This window comes from Cebus imitator, unplaced genomic scaffold (genome assembly GCF_001604975.1).
Source record: "Cebus imitator isolate Cc_AM_T3 unplaced genomic scaffold, Cebus_imitator-1.0 Scaffold71, whole genome shotgun sequence".
In the NCBI taxonomy this organism is placed as follows: Eukaryota; Metazoa; Chordata; class Mammalia; order Primates; family Cebidae; genus Cebus; species Cebus imitator.
The window spans coordinates 7054252-7080970 of record NW_016107386.1 but is presented as its reverse complement, the minus strand read 5'-3'; the positions used below and the strand labels follow the sequence as shown (position 1 = coordinate 7080970).

The 26719-nt window shown below is 38.5% G+C and overlaps 2 protein-coding genes across 7 annotated transcripts in view; one reads left to right on the top strand and one right to left on the bottom strand.

Annotated features, from left to right (window-relative positions):
• The window catches only part of FBXO38 (F-box protein 38), a 53835-nt gene extending 39482 nt beyond the window's left edge, over positions 1–14353 (top strand). Inside the window, exons 15-22 of one of the 6 annotated variants that reach the window (XM_017531359.2) lie at positions 936–1445; positions 6922–7022; positions 7189–7291; positions 9628–9794; positions 11163–11308; positions 11947–12050; positions 12648–12761; positions 13486–14353. In XM_017531359.2, coding sequence (XP_017386848.1) covers positions 936–1445; positions 6922–7022; positions 7189–7291; positions 9628–9794; positions 11163–11308; positions 11947–12050; positions 12648–12761; positions 13486–13664 — 1424 coding nt within the window. In that variant the 3' untranslated portion in view covers positions 13665–14353. Of the gene's footprint in view, positions 1–932; positions 1671–6921; positions 7023–7188; positions 7292–9627; positions 9795–11162; positions 11309–11946; positions 12051–12647; positions 12762–13485 lie in introns of all 6 variants that reach the window. The other 5 variants (XM_017531355.2, XM_017531358.2, XM_017531356.2 and 2 more) reach the window with 5 other exon arrangements.
• A 2305-nt stretch (positions 14354–16658) lies between these two features.
• The window catches only part of HTR4 (5-hydroxytryptamine receptor 4), a 205041-nt gene continuing 194980 nt past the window's right edge, over positions 16659–26719 (bottom strand). The window contains exon 7 of the mRNA XM_017531352.2: positions 16659–22395. Coding sequence (XP_017386841.1) covers positions 22308–22395 — 88 coding nt within the window. The 3' untranslated portion in view covers positions 16659–22307. The remainder of the gene's footprint in view (positions 22396–26719) is intronic.

The window sequence follows — 26719 nt, the reverse complement described above, 5'->3', positions numbered from 1 at the left end:
TGAATATTGGTGGCTAATTTGTTGGTTGGAGGAGTCCTGAAGTGTATTTTTATAATCCCTTGCATTGCTTTAAATTTAGGCAATAACCCTCTGCAGTGCCTCACCAAGAAACTGTACTTCTCTTAACTTTGAAGTTCATTCTTCTTCCTTGTCTTTCCTTCCCTTTTTGTTTCTCAGAACCATGTGCTTACCACTTTTAGCAAGGGATGGATTTTTTAAAAATTATCCAGTCATTTTTTCTTGGGTACCCTTACTCCTTAATATACTTGAATGTTCGATATACATTTAACACTGACCCTGAAACATTTATATAGTACTGTTATCTGGAAAGTTTAGTTCTTTGGACTTGGAATAATTTGCTAATCATTGACTGATTATTCAGTTTTTATTCCTTTTAAGAAATTCAGATAACTTTGAAAGAAGCTTTTATGGAAACTGAAATTTAGGAAAAGTAATATGAACAGCTGACTAACATAACTTTCCCAGACAGTGCAGTTTCTAAATTTAGCAACTAAATCCTTTGTTGGCCAGACAAAACCTTATTTATTCCTTTATATCTTCATTGAGTTTTACTGTGCCCCAGGTACTGTGTTAGGCGCTGTGAGGGATAGAGATGAGTAAGTCATGGTCTCTCTATCTTTACAGAGGTAGTAAAACAGTGATATTAAGACAAAAGTTGGAGCTGGTATGTAGAAAGTATATATAGGGAACAAAATGGAAAGATGGTTTGGAATCAGATCACAAAGAGCCTTCAAGACAGTAGGGAGCTGTAGAGAATTTGTTAGCAGCACAGTGATGTGATCACAGTTATACTTTAGGAAAATTAGTATTTAGTACACATTATTTCCTGTTCCAAATTTACTCTTGCCTTTTGTCCAGAATTTGTACTGAAATCTTTTCTTTTCCTCGGGCCGTTCTTCTTTTTCTATAAGCAGTAAGTGGAAAAGGCAAGACTCCACTTCGAAAGAGGTACAACTCCTATCAGATGGGCCAGTCGAAGCAGTTTCCCCTCGAGGAAAGCAGCTGTGAGAAAGGCTGTCAGGTCACCAGTGAGCAGATCAAAGCCGATATGAAAGCAGCTAGGGATATTCCTGAAAAGAAAAAAAACAAGGATGTTTATCCCAGCTGCAGCAGCACCACCGCCAGCACAGTGGGAAACTCCAGCTCACACAGCACTGCTTCTCAAAGCCCCGACTTTGTAAGGACGGTGAACAGCAGCGGCTCTTCCGAGCCTAGCCCTACAGAAGTGGATGTGTCCAGGCAGTGTGCCTGCTCCCCCGGTGGGTCAGAGGACTCTGAGGCCATGGAGGAGGGAGATGCAGAGAGTTCTGTCTGCCCCAGATGCTGCTGTCACAGGCCCCAGGAATCCCAAAGGAGAACTAGCAGGTGTTCTGATGAGGAACGTCCTTCAACCAGCCGAGCCTGTGTTGTGAATGGCCCGGATGGTACGAGATCCGCCTTTTCCTTTAGGACTCTGCCACAAGGGGGGTCTTCAGGCCCAGCACATGATGAGAGGACTAATGGGAGTGGCTCTGGGGCTACAGGTGAGGACAGGAGGGGGAGCTCCCAGCCTGAGAGTTGTGACGTGCAGTCTAATGAAGACTACCCTCGGAGGCCCCTAACCAGGGCCAGGAGCAGACTGTCCCATGTACTGCTGGTATCTGAGTCAGGTATGACAATGCTCCTAGGATTAGCAACTGCAGGATAAGGCTGCAGAAAGGCGTGAGCTTGTTTCATGAGTTTTCTTACAGAAAGCCAGTTTGGCAAATTAAATTCTGTTTTGGGGTTTTGTGGGTCATGCAGATTTTGAACTAATTTTCAGGAATGGTTTGGTGGGTGGGAATGTAAAACAGTTTATAAAATTTCCAACCTGGAAAACTCAAATAGTTCAGCTTTAAAGAAAAATATCACTGTGTCTATTTACCCTAAATACAACACTGACTGACACCTAAGCCCCAGGAGATGAACCCTGCTACCATTACACTTAGAGAAGTGTTAACTTAGGAAAGTTTTAAACCTTAGCCAAAAGGCAAGGACTTGAAGTTGCTGGGGCTAGGGGAACACATTTCAGTGCATTTTCCTGGGTATACCCCTAACTCTGTCTCTGCAGTATTTAGTAATTTTTTCAGAAGCCTAGTTTTGCTTCAAGTAAGGTATGCCAGGAGATAAGCAGGTAAGTAAATAGTTTGGCTGAATTATTTTGGTGAAAATACTCAAAACATATATGTATTGAATGTCATTAATGTTTATAATGTGTAGCCAAGGAATTGGTTGGATTGGGTGTAAGCACATTTATCAATCATAAATCTGTTTCTATTTCCGACCTTATTTTTAAGTACTCTTTCCAGCCTTTATTAAATCATTACTGCCTGACAGTAAATACTGATATATTTTAATTTTCTTCAAGTAGCCCTCAATTTTAAAATCTTAAAGTCAGTCTCAGAACATAGGCAGTCATTGCTTTTTGTAGACTTAGAGCTAATTGAATCATACAGAGCTAAACAGAATAAAAGTAAGCTTTCATGAGATACATTTGAGACCTTAATTAATTATTTACTGGTTACCACAGTAGCATAAACTCATCAGAAATATGTGAGTTTTATTTGAAGACTTTTTTATGCTTTGCAAATAGTGGTTCTGCCATATGGCAAACATACTTTTCACAGCTTAAATTGTAAATGTTTGATAATATCTTTTTTTTTAAATTTGTGGTAAAATGTAACTTTACCATTCAGTGTACAGTGTACAGTTCAGTGGCACTAAATACATTCACCTTGTTATGCAGCTGTCACCACCAACCATCTGAACTTTTTCATCATCCCTAACTGAAACCCTGTGCACATTAAACAGTATCTGCCAACTGCGTCACATTTTGTTGTGTGGTTTTTCGTAGTTGCTAAGTCAGATCTGCATCTTTTCTGTTATAAGTTCATTTTTATGCTGTGAAAGGCCTTTCCTACACTTAGTTCAGATAAATGTCCCCATCTTCCCCATCTTCTTATTCCTTTATTCATTGATTTCAGTTTAGTTCCTTAGTTCAGTTGGAATTTTATTTCAATCTGTGGGGACTAATTTTATTTTTTTATTCCAAATTGTCACCAACTTATTTCAGTATTGGTTATGGACGTCCATTCTCATGCTATCATTTTGAAATGCTCTTTTATCATCTATTTTAAATTCTTAGACATACTTAGGTTGACCTTTGGGCATTCTATTCTGTTCCAGTGTTCTGTCTCCTTTCGTTATTCTTTCTCAAAATCTCCTTGACTAGTCATGCATTTACCATTTATGTTTATATATGTGCTTTCTAATATTTTTATCAAGTTCCACAAGCAAATCTTGGTTTTTATTTGGAATTGCATTCAATTGATAACTGAAATGTAATTGTCATCTTAACAGCACTGAGTCTTCCTGTTTAGGGACTGTTGTGTTTGTTGTTTTATTTATCTTATGCCTTCTTGACAAAATTTCATTGCTTTTTGTTGTTTTGTTTTTAATACATAGCCTTCATTTTAACCATTGGAGTTTTGAGTTATTTTTTTTGCCTTGTGTTCTGCTTATCCTTTTACTATTTATTCTGACTTATTTCATTTCTAGAATGTTTTCTTACATTAAATCATACTCTGAATTTAAAATAAAGAAAATGTTATTCATGTAGTGCTTTTTATTATGTTTATCATGTAATTTTTTTCAACTTGTGAAGACTTATAATGTCTATAACATGGTTATAGTAGGTAAATCATTTATTAATATTTATAAAAATATCTATTTAATTTCAATAGTAGTTTTTTTGGGGGAAGTATCAAAGTACTGATTTTAATATTATTAAAGTCCCTTTTGGAAAGAACAAGAAGTTATTTGGGTGGCTTACAAATTATTTTATTATTATTATTATTACTATTATTGTTATTTTGTGAGGGGGGGCAAAGTCTCGCTCTTTCACCCAGGCTGGAGTGCAGTGGTGCGACCTCAGCTCACTGCAACCTCTGCCTCCTAGATTCAAGTGATTCTCCAGCCTTGGCTTCCCAAATAGCTGGGACTACAGGCACCTGCCACCACACCTGGCTAAGTTTTATATTTTTAGTAGAGACGGGATTTCACCGTGTTGGCCAGGCTGGTCTTGAACTCGTGACCTCAGGTGATCCACCTGCCTTGGCCTCCCAAAGTGCTAGGATTGCGGGCATGAGCCACTGTGCCCAGCTCAAATTATTTTTAGTCTGGCATGTTTTTTAAAGAGAAAAATCCAAACTAATAAAGGAAGGAACTTGATTGTTAAAGACTTTTAAAAATCAGTTCAAAAAAAGTAACATTTGAGTTATTTTGTTTTTAATTTATGACCCTGTGGAGTATTAAAGCCACTTTAGAAACTAATATAATTGTTTAGTGAATTTACATTTTGGGAATAAATACCTGTAAGTTGCTTTTAATCCTCACTGTATAACAATTTATAAAGTAAATATTAGATAAATAAATAATTGTATTGTCAAAGAATAGCATCTAAGATTAAAATAGAAAACGCTTTCCCTGACACCCCAAGACTGGATTGATCTGCCTTTCTCTGTTTCTGTAGCATCTTCAGCATTAATGTGAACCACACTCTGTTGTAATTTATTGTTTTACTGTCTGCCTTTCCAGTAGACTATAAGCTCCATGAGGACAGAGGCAGTCTCTGCTTTTTCACTAGTATATTTCCGTCCTTTAGCCCCATGTGTTAGACATGGTATGGGGCTTAGTAACTGTGAAGATGATAAGTATAGAAATCATCATATGAGTTATTGTTGATACTAGTGGATGTTTTAAATTACTAAAAATTGTTCCTAAACAAAATTAATTGTCTCTAAACTGGGAGGGAGGCATAAGAGAGTAACAAACACACAAACTCTTTTCCTTATGTATCAGGAATGTTTGAGTTCAAGCTCATGTATGTATAAAGTTCATTTTATAACTTTTCTTAGAAAATGTAAACTACCAGTTTTGGTACCCTGGAGAGCAGGAAACTTTATTTTGAACCCCATTCTTTGATAAATTAAGGAGGAGGGGCGAGAACAATTCAGGAAGGTGAGACATTTGAAAATCTGATCATGAAAGGAGATTGCTAAGAGATGATCCTTATTAGAACAGTGCCAGGGAGTAGTGGAAACAGGCTTGCTTTTTGTTTTTTCATTTTCATTTTTGTGGTACTGGAAGAGGGAACTAGGACTCATTAGAGGTTGTAAAAGGATTGTGAATTTTGGCTATCAGGTGAAATGTGCTGTCTTTAGAAGGTTCCATGTCAGTGAAGATTATTTGATTTTGCATGAAGTTCCTTCAGGATACTGTGGGAGGAGGCCTACATCATGTTGTGTGGTCAGTAGTCATTTTTTTTTTTTTTTTTGGTAACCCCAGAATTTTGCTTAGTTTCAGGGTCATTGGAGGAAGTTTGATGGGTAGAGCTCTTGGGCTCCCTTAAAGATTTCAAATGGTGGAGAAAGGATTTTGGTGTGTAAAAATATCACATAGACTAAATCTCTAAAGTTTCCGTCTAAGCCCAAGCCTTTGGGAATTTGCAGTATTTGTTCTCATTTCCTTGTCTTTCTTTGTGATCTTTCATGTTTGAGATTACAGAATTACCAAGTGGAATGTTTATAATTAGCAGCACTGTCTGAAAAAGCAGTATGGTAGTGATTTAATTCATGAAAGTCAGTTGTATTTAATTCAGTACACGCTCTGCTACAGTAAGATTAAGTATCATAAACAAGGACAATGACTAATTTATTTTCTTAGAATATATATGTGCTTAAGTTTAGCTATGAATTTAGCACTTGTTTTTAAATTAAGGACAATATTTGCTTATTTCGAAGTATATTGCTTCAGAACAATACTAGTAAATAAGTTAGGGCCTTGTTAACCAGGGTTTGACAAATGAAAGATTGCAGGTTTTCTAGCTTAGTGACTGATGCTAGATTCCTGGGATTGACTCCTGGTTCCCATTTAACACTGTGGCAAGTTCTTGTACCTTCCCATGCTTCAGTTTCCTGATATATAAAACAGGGAGAACAATAAATCCATCTTAGAGCCATTATAAGGGTAAAATGAGTGAATACAAGTAAAACCCTTAGAACAGTGCCTGACACACAGTAAGTGCTCAGTAAATATTTGTTACGCTGTTTTACCTGTGATGCATTCATTCATCCTGTAAATGTTGAGTGGCAGTTCAATTAATTAACATCCATTTTATCTCTTTGCTAGTGACTGACATTGAAACAAAGATGAATTAAGAGAGTGTTGTTGCCTTTAATGACCTTTTATTTAACCAGACTGACAAAACAAGTATAAAGGGAACTATAGAACAGTATATAATGTCTGGGAATTCAGGGTACTTTGTTAGAACTAAGTATTTTGAGTTGGACCTTTCACAGATGGGTGGTATTTCAAAGAGTTAGGTCAGAAAAGATGGTCTGGGTAGAAGGAGCTAGAGTGATTGATGACTTCAGAGACACTGGCAGTAGGAGATGTGACTAGGGTATGCTGTGGAGAATGGGCAGAGCTGATGCACAGCTGTAAATGTCAAGCATTGAAACATTCACTAAGCTGCAGTCAATAATGTAAAAGTTTTTTAGTAAGAAAGATAGGCTTTCAATTCATCAGTAGTATTTAGGATGGGAATTAGAGAGGCTAGAAGTAGGAATGTTTATTAGATTATTAGGATGACCTAGGTATGAGAAGAGTTGTTATGTTTGATGTAGATATGTTTGAAGTAATGGAGGGTGCTCCTGTTTTGAAACAGTCCATTGGAAATACCAATCTAACTGTATTCCATTAGGAACCAAATTGTAGATTTGGGAATTGCCTTGATGCTGTTGATATATATATGTGATGGAATGTGCTTGAGGAAAAGAAAGCAAGGCTAAGATTTGGATTTTCTTTTTTTGCCTATTTTAGAAGTTGCCAAAACAAAGCCACGTCACGCCATGAAACGGAAGCGGACAGCAGATAAATCCACCAGTACCAGTGATCCTGTGATTGAGGATGACCATGTGCAGGTAGAGAAAAAAACCCTCACTTGCCTTTATCACAGTCTAGTCCAGTTGCTAAATAATGCACAGAAACTAAAGTTTCTACCTTTATAAAGTTTCTACCTTTATCACAGTCTAGTCCAGTTCCTAAATAATGCACAGAAACTAAAGTTTCTACCTTTCTACCTTGTAGGTTCTTGTATTAAAATCCAAGAATCTTGTTGGAGTCACTATGACCAATTGTGGAATCACAGATCTAGTGCTAAAAGACTGTCCTAAGATGATGTTCATCCATGGTATGTATTTGGACCCATGTTATACAGGAGCATCATTGATGAGTTAAAAGAATTAAGAACTCATAAATACTTTAATGACATTACTGTCTTATTTTCTTAAAGGAGACACTGTATTGGGTTATCTTTAGTTCAATCTTTGTTCTAGTTCTCAAATTATTACTGCATGGTATTTCTGAGCATCCATGTATAGAACTTTGGTTCATCTTTTAAAATAGCCTGTCTCCAAAAGATAATTACTGCCTGATCTAGCAGAATAAATAATGACCTGTATAGGCTTTAGAGTTAGATAGACCTCAACTTGATTGCTGGCTTGGTCATTTACTAGCTGTGTGACTTGGACATGTTTTTAGAGGGAAGTGCCAACCAAGCCTCCAGTGTATAACTAGTTGCTCTGTATTTGATTGAGATGATTATTTTTATCTTGACTTCATGGCATATTATCATCAATCCAAGCCCTTTTTGCTTTTTAGTCTCATGCGAGTCTCATTGTTAATCTCATCTGCTCCCAACATCCATACTAATGTATTGAATATATATCTTCCCAGTGCACCTTTTATGTCTTTATTTGTAAACGTGTCTGTTTGAAACATTAGGGTATTAGTTTTTGTGATTTCTTAAAGTTTTAATTACATAGCGTATCCTGTAATTGATCTATTATTTTTTTCCTTTTTTATTCAAAATTATATTTTAGATATCCATCCATACAAAATTATGAAGATCTGACTTATTTCCTTGCCTTGGACAAGTTATATAATTTTCTGTCTTCATTTTTTTCAATCTGTAAACTGCATAATTATGCTTAACTCATAAAGCATTTGTGAAAGTTAAATGCAGTGATTGATATGTTTGTCTATGTGTCTGTACACAGGCATACCTCAGAAACACTGCAGGTTTGGTTCTAGACCACCATGATAAAAGGAATATCACAATAAAGCAAATTGTATGAATTTTTTATTTTTCAGCACATGTAAAAGTTATGTTTACATTACAATGTTATTAAATGTGAAGTAGCATTGTATTTTTTAAAAAATGTACATGCCTTAATTTTCTCAGCAAGCTGATACAAGAGCAGAAGATCAAACACCGCATGTTCTCACTCATAGGCGAGTGTTGAACAATGAGAACACAAGGACACAGGGAGGGGAGCACTACACACTGGGGTCTGTTGGGGGGAAATAGGGGAGGGACAGCGGGGGGTGGGGAGTTGGGGAGAGATAGCATGGGGAGAAATGCCAGATATAGGTGATGGGGAGGAAAGCAGCAAATCACACTGCCACGTGTGTACCTATGCAACAGTCTTGCATGTTCTTCACATGTACCCCAAAACCTAAAATGCAATAAAATAAATTTAAAAAAAAAAAAAAAAAACACTTTATTGGCCAGGCACAGATGTCTCTATGAAATGTCAGAAAGATCAGGCAAATCAGCTTGTGGTTTTATCTTTTCCATTTGGTCCTCTTTCTCAAATTGGTCCTGGTTGAAATATGCAATGAAAATTGGACCAGGTTGAAATTTGAGATTAGAAAAGAGAAGGAAATATTTTTTTGAAGTTGGTATACTAGTGCAATTAAATGTGTTTATTATATCAAAATTACTTTTCTCTGACTTCATGTTTTATATGTTAAACAGGAAAACTAATCATGTTTTAGACCAACATTTTCAATAGAACTTTAACGTTCTGTGTCTACACTGTTCAGTATGATGGTAACCACTAGCCACACATGACTGTTGAACACTTCAGCTGTGGCTAAAGCATGAGGAATTGAATTGTTAATTTTATCATAATTTAAATGTTTAAATAGTTACAGGTGGCTAGTGGCTACCATATTGGACTGAAGAGCTTTAGACCAAAGTATCCAAATATCTTTTTTTTTTTTTTCAAGTTTCTACTTTTATATTTGTAACAGGAATTAAAATCCAATTCTGCTCATTCCCAAGAGTGAATGTAAGGTAATATAGGTGAATTATTCCAGGTCTGACTGTTCACTATAAAATTGTACAATACTCATTTTTTAAAAATAAATATGTCCTAAACAATTCCTGTCTGGACAAGTCATTTTCTGGGACTTGGTTTTCTTGACAGTAAAACCTTAGAAAAAGTCACTTTAATGTACCTTTTACCTTCTTTTGAATTGAACAGAACCACTTTTTCATATTCTTTTGTTAAATGTCATTTGTACTTCATGATACTATTTGACCTATGTTAAAGATGTTCATTACTGCAGTATTTTGTGCTATCAAAAATTAGGCCAACCATCCAAAGATGAGTCCATGTCAGATATATATTATTTTGTATAAACTATTTATAGAGCTTACCATTGTTTTCATTTTTTTAGCTACCAGGTGCAGGGTACTAAAACATTTAAAGGTAGAAAATGCACCAATTGTAAATCGATTTGACTATGCACAGTGCAAGAAACTGAACATGGATCAGGTACTAGACCAGATACTAAGAATGCCACCTGAGAGAAACCGCATCATATACCTACGCCCAATGCAGCAGGTAATGAGCTCTGCTCTTTTCCGATGACACACATACTGCGATTTTTTTTTTTTTTTTTTTTTGGATTTACCATTCACTCACTTGCCCAACCTACAGTAATGATATTTTATAAGTTTTTACAAGTTATATATGATACAGGGAGTTGTTATTCAACAGGTTTTTATGCTTATTTAAAAGCTACCTGTGGTTAAGGGGACAGACGCTGGTTCAGACTGCCTGATTAAAATTCTGTTTCTCTAAGTCGTAGTATATTGTTTGACTTCTATGTCTTAGTTTCCTCATTTGTAAAATTAGAATAATAATGATATACCCAGGATTATTGTGATATTTAATATATGTGAAATTCTAATAGAACAGTTGCTAATATGTAGTAAGCCATCATATGATAATTACTATTAATGTCATTGTCATTTTATTAAGAGTATATAGAGCCAGATGGGGTGGCCCTTGCCTGTAATCCTAGCACTTTGGGAGGCCGAGGTGGATAGATCATGAGGTCAGGAGTTTGAGGCCAGCCTGGCCAAACCCTGTCTCTACTAAAAATACAAAAATTAGCCGGGCATAGTGGCCTGTAATCCCAGCTACTCGCGAGGCTGAGGTAGCAGAATGGCCTGAACCCAGGAGGTGTAGGTCGCAGTGAGCCAAGATTGTGCCACTACATTCCAGCCTGGATGACAGAACGAGACTCTATCTCAAGGAGAAAAAAATAAAGTATATCTGTACTTAATGCCAAAAGAGGGTTTAAAGGAAATTTTAAATGCCTTTTGTAATCAGTGTGTAAACCTGTCCTCAAAAAAGCCATTTTAACATACTTTCTAGTATCTCAAAACTCAAAATTTGCTGGGTGCAAAAAAATACACAACACATGATTCTTCCCTCAAGGAGTTTGCCTTCCCAAAAAGGAGATAAACACATATGCCACTGAGATGGTAGAGTGGGATTCCATAACTAGAGATGGGGGAGGAACATTCCATGAGAAGAAAGCAATGTTATCAAAGGCTCCTGGAAGACAAGAAAATGCATTCTGTCTTAAATACTAGGCAGCAGTCCCATTTGAATAGGGTATATGCTACTACACATTCACAGTTCTATAATGCAGTCAGTATTTACACCGATAAAGGACATACCTAAGAGTGGATTCTGCATATAACAGTGAGATATAAATTGTCTAGTTCCCTAGACAGAAGAGTTTGCAAAATTATTCCCAGCATGACAAACTGTTTTCAGGTCTGAATGTGACTATTTGATTTTTCAAATCAGCCAGAGATTTCAAACTAGAAGGTCCATGGAAAGATTGTTCAAGCTGTAGGAGAGAGATTTCTAAGGTGTTCTCTTTGTTCAGACATCTCTTTATGATATCTTCCACAGGTGGACACTCTAACTTTGGAGCAGAAGCTATTTAGTGGTCCCTACCCCTATCACATCTGTATTATCCATGAATTCAGTAACCCTCCCAATGTCCGAAATAAGGTGCGAATTCGCAGTTGGATGGACACTATAGCAAACATCAATCAGTAAGTAACTCTGTGGCCCATAAACGCCTTTTCAGCCGTTTCTCGTAGCAGGGACTCCCAGAAGCAAATCCCGATTTTTCTTTCTTTTATTTGATTCCATCTAAGCTTTTTGAACAAACTTTTCCTGAAGTTAACATAAGTGAAAAACAGGGAAACAAGGACTTAAAACTAAAAAGGCCTGTGTATATATTTGTGATCTTTAAAACTCAGATAAAAATTACAAGAACAGATTGTACATGTACATGTACATGTAACATTGTTTAGCCTTGGGGCATGACAAGGGGCTCAAATTGAAGAAGACCTTAAGACTGATATTTTACATCTTCAGAAAATATGACTTTTATATATTTATTATGTAAATGTTGCATTAAGCACCTTTTGTGTAGAAGATACATGCTTAGGAAGTGACTGTCTTTCCCTAATATGATTTTGAAGATAGAAGAAAGTAGTTTTGACCTGTGTACACTTGGATTCTCTAGCTTGAGTATATCCTACTTCTGTTAGATATTTAATGTTTTGTTTGAGATGTTCAGTAGAATCTGTGTCCAAAAAACAGTTTTGATGTGTCCTTCCCACCCGACACTCTAATATTATTTCCAGTTTTGTAATTTTTACTTAATTTTTCCTGTTGCCTCCAGAGAGCTCATTAAATATGAATTCTTCCCTGAAGCCACTCGAAGTGAAGAAGACTTAAAGAAGTACCCCAAGTACCCCTGGGGGAGAGAAATCTATACTTTAGAAGGCGAGTATTTACAAACATCTAGAAAGTTAAATAGCCTCTGTCATAGCTTACCCCTGTTATCCCAGCAACTCAGGAGGCTGAGGTGGGAGGATCACTTGAGCCCAGGATTCAAGATCAGCCTGGGAAACATAACATGGCCCTGTCTCATTCACAAATCAATGAGTTATCCATCAATTAGTCAAACTGATTTGGGCTTAAAACAACAGTAACCCAAATGTAGAGAACTGCACTTTTTTTAAAAAACAAAAAGTTAAATAGCTATTAGCTAGATGACAGGACATGCCTTAGAGAAGATATGAATGGGAGTCTTAACAGTTTTTCAAAATACAGTTGATTTCAATATCTGCAAGAAGCGGGAACCTGTATGAATATTGCTTTGCCTGTATGAGTCTACTGTTTTTCGGACAATCAGAAGCAGTGATGAAACATAAAACGTAAACAAAAATTACAAATTACTGTAGTTTGGTGGCTGGAAATGATTTGGGGACACCTAACTCTCTTTACTTTATATTTTACATTTTGCTTACAAAATACTACAGAATTTGGCTCTGTCAGCACTTCCACGCCAGTAGCAATGTTACTTTTGTCTTCTTTTAGGTGTTGTGGATGGAGCTCCATATTCCATGATTTCTGATTTCCCTTGGCTGAGGTCATTACGAGCAGCAGAGCCCAACAGCTTTGCTCGATACGACTTTGAAGATGATGAAGAAAGTAATTATGACTTGTCTTGATGTCTATTTTCTGGTTTAAGTATATCCTACTGTGTTACATACTTAATATCGTTTTGTGAGTTAGGAGCAGTGCAGTGTTGGTTTCCCATATAAATATTTTTTATTTACTCCAAAGCAGTTCTTTATTTGTACAATAGATGTTCAGTGGACTTACTAAGAATATATAAAGACTGGTAGAAAGGATTCCTTTAGACAGTTTTTCCTACAAGATTTTTGTATTACCCAAATATTTATAATCTTATTATTTATTGAATATTCAACTATGTTGTTTCAAAATTGTTCCAATTGTATTATTCTCCTGCTAGTTACGAGCTGCTTATTGTGGAAACTTAGAATTTAGACAGAGATTTGGGGAGAAATTTTTGAATGTAGTTTCTCTAAGTGGTAGCATACTTTGAATATTTAGTGTTAACCAAACTTTAAAAAAAAAAATACTTTTTGAGGAAATGGATTTTATGAACTACATGTACATGTGACTGACGTACCTTTGGTGCAGTATTTTTACCTTGGGCCTTTAAGGATGTATGCTGTCTTAGGCATCAAACATAAGAGTAAACTGGTGGTGACCTATTCCATGAGCTATTCGTATATCAGTTACATTATAGTGCAGTATATGGGAGTATCTTATGGACCAGCTTATCGATGATTTTCTAAATGATTTCTGATTATCATATATATATCTCCTTTTATTTCTAATTTCTAAGGCACTATCTATGCTCCTAGAAGGAAAGGACAGCTGTCTGCAGACATCTGTATGGAAACAATAGGAGAGGAAATTTCAGAGATGCGTCAGATGAAGAAAGGTGTATTTCAGCGAGTAGTGGCAATTTTTATCCACTATTGTGATGTCAATGGAGAGCCAGTTGAAGATGACTACATTTAATTGGTCCCTCCTCCTTTCCATCTATTTTGTCAGAAAACAGCTAGGGCCATCCAGCTGCCAGAGTGCTCTACAGGGACTTGAGGCATGCAGTTGGGAGGTCCTGGCTCAGTTTGCTATATAGGAAATATATAAGGGACATTAAAATTGTGTACAGAGATTTGTACATAAAGGAAATATACAAAGACACTTCCCAAAGTTCCAACTTTATATCATATGTTTATACAATTTAATTTAAAAATTCATTTTAATGAAGACATAATTTGAAAGACTTCATTTTTTTTTGACTTAATTCGTAAAGTGTCAGTTTTTGACTGAGTCCCCATTTACTACATTCTTAATGATCATTGTCATCCCTTAAATCTGTGCCTTTTTCTTCTCGAGCGAAGCTGTTTGAGTAAACCTATTGAAGAGTGTTTGTGTCTTGTGTGCTTTTTTGTTGTTATTAAAACACCAACTAAACCTTACAGTCAGACAAAGCTATATGTTTCTGTACAAAGCTGTAGTTCTTTCTTAGTATTATAGTTGCCATGTTTCTTAAAATCAAGTAAAAAAACTTATGAGCTTAAAAAAAAAAGTGAGTTTGAGGGGAAAATGGAAAGGTTTCCAAAGCATTTCTAGTAATTTATTTCCACATTGAATTGTGAATATGCTTTATCTTGAATATAAAATAAAAGTTTATTAAAAACTTTTCTCTTGCCTTGGACCTGAATCCCTCTTTTTAAAGAAGAGTAGCAAATACTGCACACAAAAGTAGTGTATTAGTTGTATCTAAGTAAGGGTCCAGTGTAATCCAATTTCTGATCTCTTCTTTAAAAATTTTTAGCTACTGGGAACAGCAGAGTTTTCCAAAATACTGGTCATCAGGAGATGGCCCTTCTCCCCTCTCAAGGTGAGGAATTAATTGCCCTGATAAGGCAATGATATACATAGTATTACAGTGTCAAGGGTCATCAGCAAAAGCTTTAGAGTAACACCTACATTTGAGTCATGACTTTGCCACTTGGCAGCCAAGTGACCTCAGCAAATTACCTAAACTGAAGGTCTGTGGGAAAATTGTATAAATTTGTTCTAGATAGATATGAAATTTGATCTGTCCAAGGTATAAAATTCCCTTGAGATTTGTTCAGCACCTTCATTTACAAGGGATGAATTGAAGCACAAGAGGAAAAATTGCTCTCACTGTGATCAGGGCCTGTTTTTAGGCTAGGTAGGACAATAATCCAAATTTCTGATTCCCACTAGGCTGCATCTGTTTTTCCTGACAAAAATACAAGGATGCCAGCAAGTTTTTATAACACTAAAATATCCTACATGTTAATCAGTGTCTTAAAGTTCTCCTTTTTCCTAGGCTTTAAAAATTCTTACATTAGGAAGAGTAATTCAGTTAGATGTAATTCTATTGTCTCCTCTTTTGCATTATTTTTAACTCAGCTAACTTAGACAAATGTATTTCACTATGCAGGTTATAACTGTGATCAGAGGCAGGAAATAAATTGCAGAATATCCTAGGTATTTCAAAATAATTGCAATCCTCAACCCTGAGCAAAGACGATCTACCCCTAGGTTTTCACCATAAGCTGTTAACCAAAGTATCTAAATAATACTTACATTGGCCACAAGAGGCCGCTGCTTTGTTACTTTTCTTGGCTTAGCCATGTCTTTGTCTAACCTAACCCAAACTGTTAGAGTGGAAGTACAGCAGGCAGCGCTAAAATCATTCGAAAGGTGCTAAGACTGGAACAACCGAAAAAAAAAAAATCTGGAAGATGCCAAACTACGATGGTTACTCGGTGAATATATATAATATGAAGGGCTGGATAGTGATTGATCTACAGCAAGGGTCAGCAAATTCTTTATAGGGCCGGATAGTAAATATGTCAGGCTCAATGGGCCACATTCTCTGTGGCAACTGCTCAACTATTGTGAAAGTCATAGATGATATAAACGAATGGGCGTGACTGTTACAATAAAACTTTATGGACAATTTCAATTTCACATAATTATCACCTGTCACAACATAACTACACTTGCAACTTTTTTCCCAGCCATTTACAAAAGTAAAACATCCGAAGGCCCAGAGGCCACGGTATGGCCACAACTGCCATAGAGAACTGAGATTACCAGCTGCTGGTGCAGTGCAGTGTCCCACAAATTTTTTAAAGGCCTTAAAAATACTTCATGGATGATATATGACTTAATATCAGTGAGAGAATTGTGTCTCATTGCCAGGTGTGTAGGTTTAACAATCTCCCTAAATAATAGCTGATACCACAGTTCTTTCAGGGACTTCATATGTAAAATCAGAAGACCCGAGTTCAGTTTTTGACTTCCTCAACTGGTGGGAGACCTGGAGATGGTTGGAACCCCTGTCCTTGAGCCTGTTTTCTCTTTTGTCAAGTGGTAACAACTAATAACCACCCACCCCATCTGGCAGTCATTAGTTTCCAATAGGAGCTGCCAGTAAACTGGACAGTGTGATGACAGTGGAGGTAGTACTGCTTCCAATATTACATGAAAAAAAAAATGTGGGTTTTTTGTTGTTGTGGTTTGTGACAGAGTCTCAGTCTATCGCCCAGGCTGGAGGGAGTGCAGTAGTGCGATCTCAGCTCACTGCAACCTCCGCCTCCTGGTTCAAGCGATTCTTCTGCCTCAGCCTCCTTATTAGCTGGGATTACAGGCACCCACCACCACGCCAAGCAAATTTTTGTATTTTTAGTAGAGATGGGGTTTTGCCATGTTGGCCAGGCTAGTCTCAAACTCCTGACCTCAGGTGATCCACCTGCCTCAGCCTCTCAAAGTGCTGAGATTACATGTGTGAGCCATTATGCCCAGCCAAGTTTGTTTTTTGTTTTTTACTTTTTTTTTTGGGGGGGGTGGTGGGGAGTGGAGGCTTTTTTGGACTCATCATTCTACAACCTGTTCCTCAGAGCATATTCCAGGATAGTACAAAACATAACTGGTGAAGCTGTTGAGAAAGAGGAAATCATGACAGTATGAAAGCTAGCGTTTTTAAAAGTGATTATTACCAAGTGCTTTCTATACCTCTTGAAATAACACTTTAAATGTATGATCAGTACGTTCCCTACTTTACTGATAAGAAAACTTGGTTTCAGGAGGTTACATACTCCTCAACAGCACACATCTAGGAATTGATGGGAGCAGGATGCTGTCACCCTGTGCAACTTGTGCATTTTCTTGGTTCTTCCTAATGAAAGGAGGCCCATATAAGGGTGGGCCCTCCCTAATAGGGAAGCTGCCAAGTCAACTTACTGCTGCCACTTAACTTGAAACCACTCCAGCCATGGTTAGCACAGTCTGAGAAAAACAGGCTGATTTTCTGATGCAGGAGATGCCCCATTTACACATGGGCAGCAGGTAGAATGCAAAAGAAACACTGCGATCCATACAATGTCTATAGCATGAAATGCATACACAGCAACTACAAAGAAAATTATGTGTTGATGTGAAATGGTGTTTGGAGTACACTGTTGAAAAGGCAAGTAGCAGATTATTATATACCAACATCATTTTATTTAAATATAAGAACAAAACAAAGCCATATGTTTTATATGTACATTTATACATGTGTAAATGCATAGAAAATGTTCTTGAATTACATAAGCCAAGTGAAAAGAGCATTTACTTTTGGGAAAGGTGAGTAGGATTGAGTTGGGGTCAAGGAATATTTTGCTGTATCTGTTAATATATAACAAATTTTTACAGTGGAAATGGATTGCATAAATATGTCATTTGTGTAACCTATAATTTATATAGTCTAAAAATGTATAATTTATATGTCTGGAAATAGGATAAACTTAAAGAAGAAGGAAGCACTTTGCTAGAACTGAGAAATCTGAAATATTTTCAGTCCTGACTTCAGCTTCATATCAGCTTTCATTCTTGGACAAATCATTTTCCATGACAAAGTCTTCCCTCTTCTATAAAATGAAGTCAACAATCCCTCTTCATATACTGTTATGAGAGGCTTACAGATCTTATAAAAGTGCAGAGAAACTGCACAAAGCCTGCAGTGGTAGGCTGATGCTTACTGAGACCAATGAGAGCATATTCAAATAGTGTTCCAGGTTCCAACCAAGAAACGTGGGGAAGGCAAACTGCCTTCTGCAGGGGCCACTTCTACTATGAGCAGCCTCCATGAGGGCCTGGAATATAAAGGGCCAATGCTTTCTTTGACTCACACATCTTGTTCTTACAGTCTATTGTTGGTTATTCAGTAATCCCAGGTTGCGAATACTAGAAAGACTAAAAGATCAGTGCAGAAGGGCCTTTCCTGCTGATCATTTACCAGAATCTTCCATTGTTTAAAGATGGAAGTTGAGGCTCAGGGAGTGGAAGCAAGAGAAAAGAAAACAAGAAAGAAATTTAGTGGCAGAGTTCACACTGGAATAGGCATGTCCAGAGTCCTTTTTCGGGTCCCAGGCTGATGTGGAAAGGAAAATTCTTTAAGCAACCTTGTTCATTGCTCTCTCCTAGCACAGTGTCTAACAGGTGAAGGTGGAATGCATACATCCCCATAATAAACACAGTAGCACATGCTTAGAACTGTGGGCCTTATTTAGAATAAGACTGCCTGGGTTTGCATTTCAAATCCACACTTCCAGGGTCTGCTGCCTTGGGCTAGTCACCAGATGTCTCAGCTGAGGTTTGCTCAGCTGTAAAGTGGGGGAAATTTTCATACAATTTTGTAAGAATTTTATAAGGATTAAATGAGATAATCCATGTAAAGCAATGACCACAATGCCTAGCAGAAAGAAACTCATAAATGTCAGTTACTCTTATTACTGCTATTTTATTATTATTAACAACAAAGATATAGGTCTGGGGCAGCTGAAAGAAAAGGTACAGAAGGAGAAACCTAATTTGAATCCACTATAACAGTAGTTAAAAATATATGCAGTTTCTTATCCCTTCTCTCCATGTTTCCAAAAATGTAGAATGCAGCTCATAGCCAAATCACAATAACTCCTAATGTTTGGAAGCTCATCTTTTATAAATTATCTTTTGACCCTTCCAACTCTGAAAGAGCCCCATGTGGGGTGTTTCTAACAACTCTCCAATACTCACTTCCCTTTTAAACACAGAAACAGAGAATGCACGCTGAGCACTGGCAACTAGTTAAAACTCAATAGCCTTGTTTTCTATTTTGAGTAATAACATAATGTTTTCTTCTAAAATAAATTTATGTAAGTGAAAACTTGAATGGACTTAGATAAAGATGTTAATAGGTAACAAAATAGGCAGAACACATATTTGGTAAAAATCCTAACAGTGGCCCTTGAATGACCCATGTTGGAGCACTCAACAATCCTACAAACTCAGAAATGATCTCTATCTTGTAGATGAGACACGTGAAGCTAAGTGTTGGGAAAGGCCCAAAGCAACATGTTGTTCATACTTGGGACATCAAATCCATTCCTGAATTGTTTGAATTCAAGCCAAGTATTCAGCCTCAGTTTTCTAAATTAGATGGAAAAGAGATTACAAATTTTGGCCAGAAGAGGTAAATGCAGTAGTCTTTGTTTCCTTCTTGACTAGGTGTTACAGGATTTTGACCTCAGCAAAGTGAATAGAGAAAAAGAAGTGACAATGATTTCTCACCAAAGAGAGATCCAACAACAAAGAGATAAATGGGTAGACAGCACAGCACCAAGAAGACATTATTGTTGTTCTTGCTTGAAGACAATGTTGAAGGCAATGTAGTTATATCCACTCCCCAGCCCCTCCATAGTTCCCCTCCCTCATCCAACCCATGCCCACCATGCAGTCCCCAGCTAGATGGCAATTTGCATCAGGACAGAGCAAGTTAGCAGCATAAGGTGGAAAAGTTGTCAAGACCAAAAGGTGGGGTCTCAGAAGGAAAAGGTTTTTCTACAAGCACACACTTGGGTATCAGTTGAAGAAGCTGATTTTTATTTGCTTTCTAGCTGCTAATGGTGACAGCTGGAATGGTGCATCCCTCTCTAGTTTCAGAGCTGGAGGGTCTTGTAGCCTGGAGAGTCAAGTGGAAAGGAAGCACTGTGAACTGCCTTTCTCCTAGACATGGGGACAGTCTGTTTGTAGCATTTATCATCCCCAATAATTATCAAGGCCAATCTTGCAGATGTGTCTGCAGCACATCATCCTGTTTCCCAGATGCTTCTCTTCTTGTCATGACAGGCTTCCTGGAAGAGGGTGCCCTTCTTAGAGAAGAGGGCAAGGTATAGACTTCCTCTTTCCTTGGACAAGCGATATGTCTTCTCCTTCTGAGTCTTTTATACATACACTATATTACCTGGATTTCTAGGCAAGGCTAGCAGCTGCTCACACAGAAGAAGTCTGGCCTAGTCCTGTAAATCACCAATGTTGGCATTTGATGAATCATTCACAGCATCCCAGCCCTAGTCCAAAGTGGTAACAAAGCAAGCTTGTGGGGCTCTCCTCTGCAAAGGAGACCCCTTTCTTGACAATGACAAGAGGCACTATTTTTACAATTGCTGTCTTTTCCCTGATCTGGGTGCCTGTGACCTTTACAGACACCAACCATGGGCAGGCTCACAGATGGACATCTAGAGAGTTAAAAAGAGTTCTGTGATATAGTAAAATCTCATATTCCTCCCTATGTTGTAATCTTTGTGTCTCTATTGAATCCAAGTTGCCATTTAATATGGAAGACCTGCCACTGATAAATAATGTTTTACATAAGCAGATATGCTTACTAAGCTCGTGGGAAGAGAAGCATTTCCTAAGGAAGAAATCCTGTAGTTATGTATATGTGTAGGCATGTATGTATTAAGTAGTAGATCCTGTCAACATTGGCAGCATTAAACAAAAGTTTACCAGAAGCCTCAAAGCACTATTATCAGTAGTATTCTTATTATCCTTGTTTTGGTCCTTTCCTAAGAAATGCTTTATGGTTGGAGGAGAAGAGAGACCATTTTTAGAAAGGAGAACTATGAACTTCCAAATTCACTAATCTTTGCCTTTTCCATGAAAAACAGAAGAAAGAGAATCTACTCTGAGGAGGGAGGGGTATTAATCCTCAACACAGGGAGGTCCCACCAGTGTGGTGACCAACATTCTTTAGTTTGCCCAGGACCCTGGAGTTTCCTGGGATGAGGGACTTGAATGCTAAAACCAGAAAGATGATCACCCTAGTCCTCTGTGGTGTCTGACCATCCCTTCTCACCATATCTGGGCACAGAAAGAAGAGAGAGGGCTGGCTAATGGGTTCTACCTTCATGGAAGAAATGAGGGTTAAGGAGGCCATCATGGCATCTGACATCAGTTAAGAAGAAGAAGGATCAATAGACCAAGTAGGAGGGCAAAGAGAACTTGTGAGGTATAAACTCCTGGAACATATTTATCTTGCTGTTAAATTCCTAGCACGTCCTCAATCAGAAACATGTTACATATGAACCCCAACATCACCCACATGCCCTATTACCTTTGTCTCACTAAAGGAGGACCAGTAGTAAATGCTTTCAATAAGGTTTTTTAAAATCAGCTCAGCAGCCAAAAGAAAGACAGCTTTAAAAATCTGCCATCAGATCCTCAAGCTGAGTATATCATTTACCCCAAGATGAAGCAAGATGGTGATCACTTTGACTGAGAAAAAGAAGCATCTCCATAGGTATTTCAAAAGGGTGAGATGTTGATGAAGGGTGAACAACAGTCAGTTTCCCTCCAGACTCTGGGTTATAAGGCCATTTTCAATCAACATTCTCAGTAACGAAGTAAAATCCTTTCCTATTGCCATAGAAATAAAGTGAATTCCTAATGACCTCAACACCAATATGCCAATAGGAAAATGTCAAATTTAAACACACATGTGTGCATGAACACACACATATCAGACAAGCTGCAAAGATGCCTTTTAGTAATGGCTGTGAAGCTAAAACCTCAGTATAATCTCCAAAATACATTCCCAAGGGGGGAAAAAAGGAAAATATTCATGGCTATAGGCCAAAAATCTTGACATTTCACTTGTTACTATGTCAATGCTTCTAGATAGACATCTTGGCATTGATATCAACCTAACTTTATTAGAAGAGCCATGATTAATTCATCCACCAAAGCATGTCCAGAAGAAGATGGCCAGAATGGAAAGGAAACTGGAGATGTTCAGTTTATAGAAAAGACTGAAAGGCATGGTGACAGATTACTCTCTTCCAGTATTTAAGGGCTCTCAGGGGAAAGTGGGGGTTAACTGCATGGCCCCAGATGGAAGCTGGAGTAGCAAAAGGTTTGTGTTCCAAGAAAGAAAAGAGATTCCTTATAATTAAAGCTTCTCCAAAATAAAAGGGCCTGAATTAGAAGCCAGTGAGCTCCTGTCCCTGGAGGTGTATAAGCAGAGATTGACCAACTTTCAGGGATGCAGTAGAAGATGCTACTCCCGCTTTGGGTCGGTGGGTGAATCTGAAGATGCCTGAAGTTCCTTCACAACTTTGAGATCCTTGATGAGATCCTTGATGCTCTGGCCTTAGGTCCCACCCAACACCATCCTCTGTGTACCTGCCATGGGCCCTCAGCCCCTACTGCCTTGTGCCTCACTGGCGGTGATGAGGATCAGGAGGGATGCCAGGGTGACCTGTTCATGCAAACATGAATGGGAATGAATGGCTAAGTTGTGAGCCATGTCCTCAATCAGAAGCATGATTCCAGGGATTCTGGGTCGTTATGTATGGGCAGTTTCTCGAGTTCCTGATGATGTCCACTGTGCAGAACTGTGTACCTAGAAAGGAAGGAAAGAAGGCATGAGAATTAAACAGGCATGCTTCAACTGCACCAAAGTCAATAGCACTCCTTTTACACTTGACTTCCTCTCTTTGCATACTTCTGAGGGTATGTGAAGAGGGATGGGGGTGGGGTGATACTTCATAGAGATAGAAGACCTAACGAACTCCCCCCAGATTGCTTATATTATATGTGGAGAAACTGAGCCCTGGAGGAAATAACAGGCCTTGGGGTGCATAGGAAGTAAGTGGCAGAGCTGGGAGTAGAACCCAGATTTCTTACTGCCAACAAAGTCTGGGGTTCTTGTGTCATTCATCAGAAAGAAACCTATGTGCCACCTCAAGCTGTGTCTGAATATGCCACATTCCATCCACCAGGGATAGTTTTGGGTTCTGAGTGCTGACTGAGATGAATAAACCACTCAACGCCTGAAATACAATGTAACCGTATTTGTTACTTTGATTCCTTTTGATGCCATTTGGAACAGTAAATCAATTAGAGGAATCAAACAGCAAGTTGACTCTAAGCATCACAGTGAAATTTACTACTTGTCAAGTGTTTATTATTTTTCTGCAGTGTCATACAGTTGCACTCAATATCTTAATTGCCTTTAAATGCATCTCAATTGCAGGCAAGTCTCATCATCAGTTACCCAGATTCCAGCATCTGGCATTTATTCCTATGAAATTTCTACAGATTTTAGAAGCATGACCACCACTCATTCCTCTGAGGCCAGTGTCAAGCACTTTCAGTGAGATGAACAACAAATACCGTCAGCTATTTGGCATCATATATTAACAAAACAACTTGGTGATGGTTTCTCACGACTTACATTGATGCTTTGCTTTGAATTACAATAATTTATTATTGATTTGGATTGACCAATTGGTTTGTACTAAGCCCTCTACATAAATTATTTAATCCCCATAATAGCCCTATGTGATAGTATCATTTTCATTTTGCAGGTGAGCAAAATGACACGCAGTCAAGTTTAGCGATGCCCATGGGAATATAGGTCATACATGAAGATGCATCCAATCAAACTCACTGTAGCTCATGCCAATACTCATGTGCTCAACTGGTTCTCACACAACCCATGGACTAGTTATAAGTCTAGAAAAGTGGTTCTCAGCAGGGAGCATTTTGTCCCCCAAGGCACATTGTGGAAGAATTTTTGATTGTCACTAAAGAGGTGGTGCTGCTGGCATCTAGTGGGTCGGGACCAGGGATGTTAATCAATGTTGTACAATATATAGCATTGCCTCCCACAACAAAGAATTATCTGGCCCAAAATGTCCACAGTGCCAGGATTGCGAAACCCTAATCTAGAATAATTAGTCCCTTTAGCTGGCTAGAAACAGGTGTTAATTGAGGAACAGGGCCTCAGTGAAGGCCATGAGCCCGAGCTCTCACAGAACCGCCCACCACAGCTGCTGTTGAGAAAGCTGAGCCAAGTGGGTATGACATACAAAACCAAAGCATCTGCTGCTGCTAGCCAGATAGGTCAGTGTTAAGAAGAATAAAATAAGAAAGGAGATAGAAAGGGCCAGATCAGCCACCATTAACTAGGGTAGCCAGGAAGGTCCCGGTGAGATGTGCAAAACTTAGGGAAGCTAGAGTCCCAGCTAGTGAGTTGCAGATGCTCAGCCTCCAAACCACACCTTGCACACTTAGCTTTGTCGTTCTGCAAACCAAATGTCTGCTTTGTTGGCTGGCTTCTTGTCAGGCTCCGTGAACATGGAGTGTCATCAGGGAGTGGATGCTAGAGGAAGGAAAGGGCTCACTTTTGTGAGCTTTCTGTCTGCTTGTGATTCCTATAAGCATAATTCCTGGAATGCCTCTTTACCCCAGCAGATGCAGTGCCTTCCTGGAGCAGCAACTGAGTCTGGGTTAGTCTTTCTAATTCTTGCAGAACCAGCCTTGCAGCAGCCCCTCAGAGACATCAGGTTCATCTGGACAGTGCCTGCTTCTACCAAAGGTCTAAGCTTCTGCTCAGCGGGGGTCTCTAAGTGTCTAAGTTTCTGTGATTATTTTATCTATTTACTCAGACCTAGAGCTAGTAATTGCTTCCTGCATTTGCTAACTCCATAATACTTCAGAGTATTCTTTCAAGAGTTAATGACTATATGTCTAGTTAACAACATCTTATGTTAAAATGGTGTTTAAATAACTAGACCATTTCTGTCTCCTAACCGAGCCCTGTGAGATACAGTGAGAAATAGAGGCATGTGCATATCCAGGAAAATAGCATTCTGGGTAGAGGGAAAAGCAGATGCAAAGGTCCTGAAGCTTGATCCTGCCTGGCATATCTGAAGAGCAGCAAGGATGCAGCAGGTTGAGGCAGAAAAATTAAGGGAGGATGAAAGGAGTTGAGGTCAGTAAAGCAGTCAGGGCCAAGGTGGCATGGGTGGGCTTGAAAATCCCTATAAGGCTATGGCTTTTACTACATGTGAGGGGCCTAAGCAGACCACCGGCATGGTCTGAATGGATCTCTCAGCAGGCTCCCTCTAGATGCTCTATTGTGAGTATGTGGGATGGAAGCAGTGTGTGGACAGTGAGACTAATTAAGAGTTTACAGCAATAATCCAGGTGAGAAAAGGCAGTGCCTTGGTCCAGGAGGTAACTGTAAAAGTGGTGAGGAATGATCAGACTCTGGATACAGAAATATAACTCCCAGTAGCCATTTTTTGTTGTACTTAATTCTGTAAAAGGGTTAGTCTTCACAACTTTTCTCAGACTCTGTCATGTGTGTTTATTTCCCTTGTCTTGTCTCATCAGCTAGAGGGCTGCCTTATGCGGCATAGTGAGCAAGACCCTCACTTGAGTCAAGCAAACTTAGTTCCCATCTCAAGCTCTCCCACTTGCCAGCTTTGTGACATTTGACAACTCATTCAATCTCTCTATGCCTCACTTTCTATACCTCTGTAGCTGAGGGTAATGATTTAAATAACATAATGTAAGAAAAATATTAACACAGGGTCTGCCACATAGTAGAAGCTCAATACGCTTGAAGCTAAAATTATTTTACTTTTTAATCTTAATTTTCCTATTTTATTGAGATTAAAAAGTACTACTTACCAGCTTTGTGACATTTGGAAAGTTATTTAATCTCTCTATGCCTCCCTTTGCTCTTCTGCATTGAGTTAAGAGTATGTAATGATGATGACGATGATGATGTACATAAAGCCTTAATGGCTTAGAAATATTTTTCTCTTTTATTTCCTTTATGGATGAAACTTAACTGGCCTCAAGATATAGAAGCCTCCTGGATTTTGCCTTTCCCTTCTCCCTTTTTAGAATCACAATCCTCTTTTGGCAAATACGTACTAAAGCAACACCAATTGATTTCGTTATCCACAGACTCCTTTTGTAATTGCAGTAACTCTGCAGGCCAGGCAGAGCAGGTGATAAGACTGGTATTATACAGAAGTGGGACTTAACAGCAGCTGAGTGAGTCTCCTGAGCATCATGGTGGGTGAGTGCAGGACTGGCCAGGACCAAGGCCACACACCCCTTCCCCACTGCTCTTGCCCCTGAGCAGCATTACTTAATGACTTATGTGTGAGCTTTCAAAAAAGGGCTCAGGACCAAACAGCCTCAGGAAATGGGGCTGCGCTTCAGAATCTTAGGTGCAGGGATATCCCTGAAGTAGATGTTTATGCAAGAGAAACCTCAATGACAATACTAAGAAATTATACACAGCTCAATTTATTAAGAAATTAGGATGGGTGCCAAGTACAGTTTTTGGTAATTTCATACATTATTCCATTTATACAATTTACTTTTCACACCCACTAAGTGACAGGTGCTCTACTTCAACTGATCTTATAGATTAGAAAACTAAGGCTCAGAGCAGTTATGCTGTTTATCTAAGATTACGATGTGCATGGTGCCCATGCCCTTAAACTCAAAACACACTCCTAAACCTTTGCCCTGTTCTATGGCTTATATATCACTTTCACTTGTGAGCAGTGGCACCTTCTCCTACACCCAGTTTACATGAAAAAAGATATCCTTGTTGAGAAGGCAACCAGACATTTTGACCACGTAAGAAGATGAACTGCCGTGGAATGCAGACAACCTCTACAGCAGCCTGCTTTTCACACATTTCTCCTCATAAGCATCTGTTTCTCATGTGCTAATGAGTCACTTGTCAGGAATAACTAGAAAAGAAGTGTGGGAATGAAGCGGATATTCCAAGTGGAGGTTCCCTTTATCCAGAGGGCAGTTGAAAGGCACCAACTCTCTGTGGATATGAGAGTAAGAAGATGGGCACATTTTCCAGTTACAGTTTACCCTTGAACAATGTCGGGGTTAGGGTT